At 47.4% G+C, this 10,306-nt stretch overlaps 1 protein-coding gene across 1 annotated transcript; it reads left to right on the top strand.

Annotated features, from left to right (window-relative positions):
* The first annotated feature begins 1,465 nt into the window (after window positions 1-1,465).
* On the top strand, window positions 1,466-9,314 carry BTN3A3 (butyrophilin subfamily 3 member A3). The gene is given in 9 exon segments (XM_065884821.1): window positions 1,466-1,550; window positions 1,788-2,135; window positions 3,546-3,827; window positions 5,658-5,858; window positions 6,043-6,063; window positions 6,151-6,177; window positions 6,580-6,606; window positions 7,055-7,081; window positions 8,611-9,314. Coding segments are annotated over 9 exon segments (1,722 nt in total).
* The last annotated feature ends 992 nt before the right edge of the window (window positions 9,315-10,306 follow it).

Here is a 10,306-nt window from a genome sequence, read left to right as displayed (position 1 = left end):
TCCCCCAAAGAACAGGTGTTTCTCCCCCAAAGAACAATTTTTGGGGGGCCACGCATGGGATTAGCTCCCCAACAAGGGATCGAACCCAGCAGTGAAAGCGCAGAGTACTAACCACTGGACCGCCAGGGAATTCCCAGAACAATTGTGAAAAGAGTGCATTAAGGCACATCAAGTTGCAACACTTGAATGTCCAGGACAGGCTTGCTCCTTGAAACCGCTTTAGTGAAAAATAGGAACAAACACATTAATATAGGCAAGTCCCAGTGGGACCACAAGAGGCCAAGCTCTGCTCTCTAAGCCAGACCAAAAGAACACTATCATTATGGAGAAAAACACTTATCCTCATGAATTCTCCGCCTCCCCTCCTCTCCATCCATTAGTTGGATGGCTACCAACTAATCTGATCATCTAAAGTGAACTAAAATGCTAGTGAGTATTGATGGTTTAATATGTAACTCCTCATCCATTCACTCATTCAACAAATATTTACTGAGGTTTCCATGTGAACCACCACCATGCTACAGGCTTCTTACACATCAGGAAACAAAGCAGACCAATATCATTGTTTTGTGGAGCTTACATTCTAGGAGGTGGAGACACACAATAAATGTATGAAATGTTCACTGGTGAAAATTCAATGGGAAAAAGAGAGCAGATTCAGGGGGATGGGAGCAGTTTGCCATAATTCTGTGGTCAGAGAAGGTCCCATAGAGGAACTGACTTTAAAGGAAAGATTTGAAGGAGGCAAGAGAGTGAGCTTGTGAATATGCAGGGAAGAGGGTTCCAGGTAGAGGGAAGAGTTGAGGTCAAGGTCCTCTGTCATGTCCTGTTCAAGGAGCGGCAGGAAGGGCAGTGTGGCCGGAGCAGAGACAGGGAGAGTACGGGAGATGAAATGAGGAGTGCAGGTCCTGGAGGACCATGCCAGCCACTGGAAGGACTTCAGCATCTACTCTGAGTGAAATGGGAGCCACTGGAAAGTGCTGAGCAGAGGAGTGACAGGATGTGACTCAAGGAATGTTCTGGATGTTGTGTTGAGACTGTAGGGGATACAAGCAGAATCAGGGGACCCAGAGAGGAAGGTCCCGTATTAATCAGAGTGTGATGGTGGAGGCTTGGACCTGGCGTAGCTGGGGAAGTGTGGGCACGGGTAAAGATTCTGAACATGTTCAGACAGCAGACCCAGGGATTTCCGGATGGGTTAGGGTTACTGTCTGCACACTTAACATACATACTTTTATGGGAGATTTTCCATATTGGAACGCAAAGGTGAAGAGGCTCCCAAGCAGACATTTCGGCAGAGGAAGATCTTGGGTCATCACCCTAGTGATCCTGTGTTTCGCCCTGAGCTGGCCCTGTTGAGGTGAAGAATTCTGCGTGGAAACCTCAGAATTCCACGCAGAATTATCCATCTTCTTCCAGGCCGTATTTCTGCCTGACTCCTTGCCTCTCTCTATTTGCAGCACAGATGAAAATGGCGCTGTCCCTAGACTTCCCTCTGCCCCACCTCCTTGTCTGCATCATCTTGGTCCAGCTGCTCACCTCTTGCTCAGGTAGGAAACAATGCTGCTTTTATGTATCAGAAGCGGACAATTACCTGTTAGTGCCCAGCCAGAACCTTTGACCGTTCATTCCTGGAAGTCCCATCACATACTGAAAGTACACATGCCATTAAGACAGATGTCCTTCTGTCAGGATCCTGTGCCTCTCTAGGTTTTTCTGCCTGAGACACCCCCTTACCATCATGGCCCCAACTCCCTCTCATGGAGTTTCCCCCTTTTGCTGACCAGCTCAGTTTGCTGTGATTGGACCCCCTGGGCCCATCCTGGCCATGGTGGGTGAAGACGCTGAGCTGCCCTGTCACCTGTCCCCGAAGATGAGCGCAGAGAACATGGAACTGAAGTGGGTGAGATCCAGCCTCGGGCAGGTAGTTTTCATGTATGCACATGGCAAGGAAGTAGAAGACAGACAGACGGCAGAGTATCGAGGGAGAACTGAGATTTTAAGAGATGGCATCACTGCAGGGAAGGCTGCTCTCCAAATTCACAGCGTCAGAGTCTCTGACAGTGGAAACTACCTGTGTTATTTCCAAGATGGCAACTTCTACGAAAAAGCCTTGGTGGAGCTGAAAGTTGCAGGTGAGCCTCCGGGTTTTGTTCTGAGCTCATTCCTCTGTGGGGCCTGGGGGCAGACACAGAGCTCATGCTCCAAATCCACCTCGCAGAGCTCCTGGTTTATTACCAGGTACTGCCTCCGCTGCCTTCCAACTTTGTTTCTCTGAGGCCCTCGGGAAAGATGCAGGTCTTCCTCCAGGAAGACTCCCTCCTGTACCCTATCATATCAAGTAGAGAACTCCCTCCTGCTGGTGGCCAGGGTCTAAGCTGGAAAGTGGAAGGTCGGGGATGAGAAGGATAAGAAAACATCTCCTCAGAGATGGTGCGCAGTGGTTTGGGTTCAGCTGCATTCCCTGTGGCTTCTGGCGCCCCACCAGGTACACCCTGCTCTGAGCCCTGGGAGGCTGACCTGTAGGGACAGCGTCTGTACAGCAACTGTTCTCCAACCCGAGTTCCCAGGAACACCCCTGCCGTTGTACCAGTTGATTTTAGTCCTTGCTGCAGGAGGGGGAGTCCATGCCACGTGGGAACTGGGGGTCTCAGAAAGAGGCTGTTAGAGGAGACTTGGTACAGACTTTGGGCTTCTGTTAGGGGATTTGGGGCAGCGTTTATGGAAATAGGCTTTGCTCTGGATTGGATGCTGTCAGGGAGGAGGGCGAGTGTAATTCTGTGGGTGGGTATCTTCATAAATCTTACCCAGGAGGAAGACTAGAGTGAAGCTAAAGCTGGGACTGGTAAAGGAGCATCGTCTCACAGCGAGGACAGGAGGATGTTTGGTCTTCGTTGTGTTTTGGACAGTGTTCGTGTTTTTCTCTATGTTCAGACGTGATTGTTGCTGGTCTTGTTTTGGTCTTGACCCGTCATAGTGACAAAGGGCCCTTTGATGCTGACGTTCCATGAAATGGCTTGTGTTCCCCAGGAGAACACCAAGACCAGGCCCATGTCCAATGTCAAAGGTTGCATTTCTCTTTCTCAGAGAATTCTCTTGCACTGTGGCTTCTGGCCAAGTTTGGTCAATGGGGAGCCATAGTTGAAGATAGAGGAGGGGAGGAGGAGAGAAGTCCGGGTACTTATGCCCCTGGCTTTCTCCCTGCAGGGCCACCTTTAGCTGGCTGCGTGCTCTTCGCAAAGATCACAGCTCCTCTTATGAAAGTCCTCTCTACGTGACTCTCTCCTTTTAGGTCTTCAAAACAGCTTCCTCTCCACCTCCCTTTGGGTTTAGGGGTGGGTGGTAACAGCTCTGTTGTTCCTGGCCCTGGGCTATTGCTCTACCCCATATAGTTTTCTCCTCACTAATGACCACCCTTTTGTAAACAGCTTCTTAATGAAACCCTACTTTAATTATCTAACATGGGTGTGCCATACAGTTCCTGCTGAGACCCTCACTGATACTGGAGGCTCCCAAGAATTGAGGTTCATTTGTCCCTTCCACAGCTCTGGGTTCGGATCTTCACATTGAAATGAAGGGCCATGAGGATGGAGGGATCCACCTGGGGTGCACATCCACCGGCTGGTATCCCCAGCCCCAAATACAGTGGAGAGATGCCAAGGGCCAGAACATGCCAGCCGTGGCAGCACCTCCAGCTACAGATGGAGCGGGCCTGCATGCAGTCACATCGTCTCTAACGGTGAAAAGCAGCTCTGGAGAAGGGGTGTCCTGTCTCATCAGAAATCCCCTCCTCAACAAGGAAAAGACAGCCCAGATTTCCATTGCAGGTCAGTACCCTGCTTAGCCTCAGGTATATTGAGCTGTGGCTATTGGAAGAAGAAAGATGTGAACACCTGGAACTAATATAATATTATAAGTCAATTATACTTCAATTTTTAAAATTCCATTAAATGCACCTTAAAAGAGGCATATGTAAAATTTAATCTGTAGAAAATTTTTTAAAATGACAATTTAAACATTAACCAATTGAAATGTAGCATAGCCATATTAAAAAGAGAAAAATATAAAAATAAATTAAATGAAATAAAAATGAATTTTAAAAAGGAAAAAAAGAAAAGAAAGAAGGAGGACGTGTGATTCTCTGTGCTGAGTTTGCAGTGAAAACGAGGCACTGAGCAGGGTTCCAGAGGTGTCTTCTTGCTCCAGGGATGTTTTTTTTTTTTCCCTGTTGTAATGTCACAAGTATTTACTGAGCATTTCCTATGTGCCAGAAACTGTGACAGGCAATGGGAATTGGGGGAGAAGTGGTAAAGATCAAATCCTTAAGCAAAGACAAATGATAAAATGGGGGCAGGGGGAATATGTACAACTCATAATTTAGAGAAAGCACTAATCTCCTTAAAATATGAAACAAACCAGTAGAAAAAAAAGCAAAGGATATGAATTATTCGTTCACAGAAAAGGAATGACATATGAAAGTGTCCAACCTCACTCAATAGAGAAATGTATATTAAAACATTTTCCACTTGTGAGACTGGCAACAAGATAAAACAAAACAAAAGAGTGCTGGTTGATAAAACATTCTGATGGTAGGATTGTGGGGAGACAGTCACTCTTAGACATTTTTTGTTATACATAATTTGATATATTTTTGGTATGAATTGGCACAATTGCTATCCGGGGCAATATATATCCAAACTACCTACTTATTGATCCAAAATCCCACTTCTAGGAATTTATCTGACAGATATGCTTGCATGTGTAGAAAACTACCCATGTAAAAAGTTATTTCTTATAGCATTAACTATAAGAGCAACAAGTTAGCGACTATGCAAATATCCATTAATGGGGAATTTTTATGCAATGGAATATTGTCCAGCTCTGAAAGGAAACACAGGCATTCTGCCTGTACTAATATGGAAAGATTTGCAAGATACAATGTGAACAGAACAAGCAAGACACAGAGCAGTTTATACAGAACGTTATCTTTGGAGTAAACAAGAAAAAATAAGAATACATTTATATTTTTAAATTTAATATACTCTTGCATAGAACTCTCTATGTGTTTATAATGCTTTATAAACATTAATTTAATGCTTTAACCTTATGAGTTAGGTTTTATTATTCTATTATTACTATTATTAATTTTATTATCACCCCCGTTTTACAGATTAGGACACCTGGAATAGAATGGTTAACTAATTAGTCCAAGGTCACACTGCTAGTCAGGTGGAGGAATCAGAATTTGAACCCAGGCCCCCCCAGCTCCCAAGTGCACATTCTTAGTCACCATACTAGGCTGATTAAATGAGTCTAATTAAAGGAGGCGGGCAGAGGAAGTGAAAAGGAGACTTGGGTGACGTTTTACGTTTTTTTAATTTGATATTTGAACCAAGTGAATATAACCTATTGTAAATTTTAATTAGAAAAAACTTGATTGCGATGCTCAAGTATCACATTTACATGTGAGAGGCAGACCTTTCAAGACAAGTAATGGTATCTGCTATTGCTATAAATACAAACCCTTACTAGGGTTTACTGCAGTCTTCCCTAAAGTTCTCTGAGAACTTAGGAAGAGAAAGATCATTTGACGGCAGGAGATAAACTCCATGAACCCTGTCCTGAGGGTGAGAGGCTAAGACTGGATCCCATTGCAGATCCCTTCTTCAGAAGGGCCCAGCGCTGGATCGCTGTCTTCGCGGGGACGCTGCCTGTCTGTCTGCTGCTCCTCGCAGGGGCTGGTTACTTCCTGTGGCTACAGAGGAAAGAAAAGAAGGCTCTATTCATGGAGAAAGAGAGAGCAGAAGAGGAAAAAGAAACAGCAAGGGCAGAAAAAGAGCAGGAACAAAGAATAAAAGGTATCTGACCCCGAGAGGGAATCTAAGGCCTGTGCCTACAGGAGGGAGCCGGACTACCTCTCTGCATGCCCGTCCTGTGCACCCAACCCGGCACTAGGTCATTTTTAAGGTTTATATTCTAGAGGTCCTCCTCCTTCCATCCCCATAACAGTACTTTTTTTTTTTTTTTCTGCTTCTTTTCCAGAGACACTCGAGTATGAACTCAGTAAGTTCTGATGCCCCCAGGGACCCAAGCTCATCTTCCTATCCCCCGCTGGGCCTCTTAATGACTCAGCACCTTCTTCCATTGCAGAGTGGAGAAAGATCCAGTACATGGCTCGTGAGTGGCTCTGACATTTTCTCCAAATTCTCATCCAAGACTGTCTCTGCCTGAGTATTTTCCAGCCAGTTTCCTCAGCCACTAACGCTGCCCTGGGCTGAAGGAATGTTCCGGATCCTTTTTCCCAAGGAAAGAAATATGGGAGGCTGATTGGGGGGAAGTGGTTTTGGGGGAGAAAGGAGGAGAGAATCATGAGTGTTTTGTTTGGCTTTTTAATGGAGAAAGGGGCCTTCATTCCCCCTCCTTCCCGCCCCCGTAAGGAAGAGAGGGGAGGAGAGAGTTGAACGGCAGAGGGAGGAAGTAGGAAGGGTAGGTGGTCAAAAAGAAGGAGAGATGGGTGCAAAAGGAGGAGAAAGGAAATGACGGAGTTCAGTTGACGTCTCTGCCTTTCTTCCCTTGTAGGTGGGGAGAAGTCTCAGGCCTATCCTGGTGAGTGACCTGGATGTCCTCTGAGTTTCCTGGCTCATGTGTATAAGCATTCCAACTTTTTCCCTGCTGTGTGACGCATTGGCATTCCCAGTAGGAATACTCAGATCTAACCAAGAGGCTCATTTTCTGTGGGGAATACCACCCCTGCTTTACTGCAGCCTCAGAGAGGCCCTTCAGATACAGCATCTGGGCACTTTCAGCCGCTCCCCACCCAGCTGGCACACAAGCGCACAGCCTACTGTAGCCTGGCCATGTCACCTGCAGCCCCAGCATGATGAGGAAGTCCACCATTTTTGAGACCTTTTATGCCTAATCTGTCAGAGCTGTAGAGGAAGGAAGCTGGATACTGGAAGAGACTGAAGGGACACAGAAAAGGCTTATTGAGGAGAATGGGTAAGGGAAAGATCAGAATTAATGACCTTTCCTTATTGTGTCTCCTTTCTTTCAGAGTGGAAGAAGGCCCTCTTCCAAGCTGGTGAGTGAATCACTATGTCCCCTAGGACAACAACCCGAGGGACCATATTCCCTTTTTCTTCTCCAAGTCTTGAGATTCTGGGACAAGTCCCCATGACTGGAAGAGTTCCGGGCAGATGACTTGAGGCCTCGATCTCAAGGCTGTGCCTATCTCCCATGCCCTGCCACTGAGAGCCCAGAGAACCAGGGAGAATTGCTCTCCTGGGCTTCCATAGACCTTTATGGGAAGGAAGAGGCATCACAGGTGGAGCTGAGGGGAAGGACAGGCAGAGTGAACTAATACTACAGGGAGAGCGAGGATGCAACGTGATCAAGGAGAGAAAGCAACGCTCAGAGATCTTGTCCTTTCCCAAGCTCCGTATGTCACCTCCTGCCGCTGTGTGTCCTCAGGTCACTTGATGTTTTGAGCTTCACTCTCCTCAATTTTAGACGATGATTGTAATTCCTATTTATGTGAGAGTTGAGGTAAAGACTAAATGAGCTCATGAATGTGTATTTGGTCAAAAAAACAGGAAGAAAGAGATGGTATATTCAAAATGGGTGGCTGAAGAGGGTTTAAAGAAGGGACTATTTACAAAGGCAAAAAAGAGGGTAAAGGGAAGCCGACAAAGGAACATTCCGTCCCCCAGGACTCACAACAGTGGGGAGCTGTCACCACCCCTGGGCCTGAAGAGATAGGGAGAGGGTACAGCCCAGAGGAAGCTATAGCTCAAGGAGAGGGCTGCCTGAGAAAAGTCATCCTTTTGTTAGAGCATCACCATCTGAAGCTGGCAGGGAAGAAAGGGGAAAAAATAAATGCTGTGCCTCTCTTCTTCCTCCTTCCAGTCTTCAGCTAGTACCTCCCATTGGCCAAATCCAGCAGGCGACCAGAGGCAAGAGAACCCAGTGACACTGTCCATAGAGGACAGATTCCCGGGGCCCAGAAGAGGGTGGAGCAAGATGGAGAGTGGGTCTGGGAGCACATAAAGCCCCCAACATGGCCCTTAGCACAGAAAAGGCCTGGCAGCTTTTGTAAGATCAGGCCGCTTCCTCCATGCCCAGCCCTGAGCCAAATACACAACATGTGTTGTCTTCCTACCCTAGAGATTAGTATTTTTATCCCCATTTTTCAGTTAAGAAAGTTGAGGCTTAAAGATATTACATAGCTTAAGTCTATGGGAAAAGAGAAAAGGAAAAGACATTCAGTTCATAAGCAGTAGTGCAAGGATTGAAATTTAAACCTATGTGCCTATGAAGCACAGGTGGGCAGAGTCATTTCGGGGAGGGAAACAGGAAAAAGGTAGAAGGAAAGAGCCAGCTCCAGGTGTCAGTTAAGAAGACCCTGACCCTCATCACCCTCCTCTTTCCCACTGAACTTAAGACCCCTGATGGCTTTCTTTTGGTATTGCTAAGGGGGTCACATTCAGGGCAGGTTGGGGACACCCAGCTCTGGACTTGGGCTTCTTCAACCAGACCCAGGCCTTGAGGGCTGAGGCTCTGAGATCTAGGAACAATGGCTGACCCATGACCCCATCCCCAAACTTTCTGCAGCGGATGTGATATTGGATCCGAACACAGCAAACCCCATCCTGCTTGTTTCTGACGACCAGAGGAGCTTGCAGTGAGCAGACAAACGACAGAATCTGCCAGACAACCCCAAGAGATTTGATTGGCATTACTGTGTGCTTGGCTGCAAGAGCTTCACGTCAGGGAGACACTACTGGGAGGTAGAGGTTGGGGACAGGAAAGAGTGGCACGTCGGGGTGTGCAGGGAGAACGTGGAGAGAAAATGTTGGATTAAAATGACACCCGAGAATGGCTTCTGGACTATGGGGCTGTCTGATGGGAATGACTATCGGGCTCTCACTGACCCCCGGACCAAACTGACAATTGCCAACCCTCCTCAAAAAGTGGGGATTTTCCTGGACTACGAGACTGGTGAGGTCTCCTTCTACAACGCCGCGGATGGATCTCATGTGTACACCTTCCCGCACACCTCCTTCTCTGGGCCTCTGTGGCCCGTTTTCAGGATTTTGACCTTGGAGCCCACTGCCTTGACCATTTGCCCAGCATTGACAGGAGTGGGGAGTTCCAGTGTTCCTGACCCAGAGCCTGACCTTTCTCTGGAGACCCCCGTGGCCCTGGGCTCAACTGATGAGAATGGGGAGCCTCAGGCTGAAGTAACGTCCTTGCTTCTCCCTGCCCAGCCTGAAGCCGAGGGCCTCTTCCCTACCAGCAACAAATCACAACCGTAAAATACCAAAGACACACACTGTGTGAAGCACTTCACTAATATTAATACCATTATTTATTCCATATGGACAGTTGAGTTTGACACTGCTTTATTGTCTCCTTTATATGGAGACAGGAACCAGGGTGCAGAAGAGTGAATTCACTTCGCAAAGGTCACTCAGCTAGTAAATGACAGCTGTGATTTGAATATAAAACATTTACGGATGACGTAAGTGTACTGGGGGTTGTGTCAAAGCTTTAAATAAATGTTCTCCTTTAATCCTCACAGCAACCCTGTGATATAGCCTCATTGCGCAAGTGTGGAAACTGAGGTAGGGCCGAGTTAAGCGACTTATATAATTCATCAGTTAGTGCTGCAGGGGAATGTTTGGCCCCTGTCCCCCACCTCCACCCACCCTCTACCCGCTAGCCTGTTTTCCAGCCCGACTGCCCCTGTGGGGAAGGGACCATGTGCAGCCCTGAGTGTCCCTTCCCAGGGCACCCCAGGGTAAGGATCACTGTAGGTGTCTATGGAGGCCACACCCCACTGGGTTCCTTCAAGGTCAACAGTCAGAGCCATAGGTCCAGCGCTTCGCTGGATTGGCTCTGCCGGGTGAGTTGGTCCAGAGAATGAATTCACAGTGACTGCATCACACAGGACTGCAAAGGGACTAAAGGCCAAAATCTTAACTACTAAAGGGCATGAGTACCACCACCGCCCCACCCCGTCTCCACCTCCCCACCCCGCCACCCCCACCCCCCGGCCAATGTGATAAGTAATCCCGGAGCCAGAAGCAGTCCTCCTAAGTTTAAGGTCTCTAGAAAGCCTAACTTAATACCTAAAGACTGCCTGTGGAACAAGAATTTGGGAGGAATGAAGCTAGATGAACTTTAGCAGTATTTTGATCACACTGTAGAGTCCATCTCCAGGAAAGGGATATTTCCACGCCTGACTGATGTTAACGAATGTTCCTTGCAGCTGACGGGTACCGGGCAGAAGTTACTCTTCATTATC

The sequence above is a fragment of the Phocoena phocoena genome, chromosome 10 (genome assembly GCF_963924675.1).
Source record: "Phocoena phocoena chromosome 10, mPhoPho1.1, whole genome shotgun sequence".
Taxonomy (NCBI): Eukaryota; Metazoa; Chordata; class Mammalia; order Artiodactyla; family Phocoenidae; genus Phocoena; species Phocoena phocoena.
The sequence above is the reverse complement of the archived record's forward strand: the minus strand, read 5'-3'. Positions and strand labels throughout refer to the sequence as shown.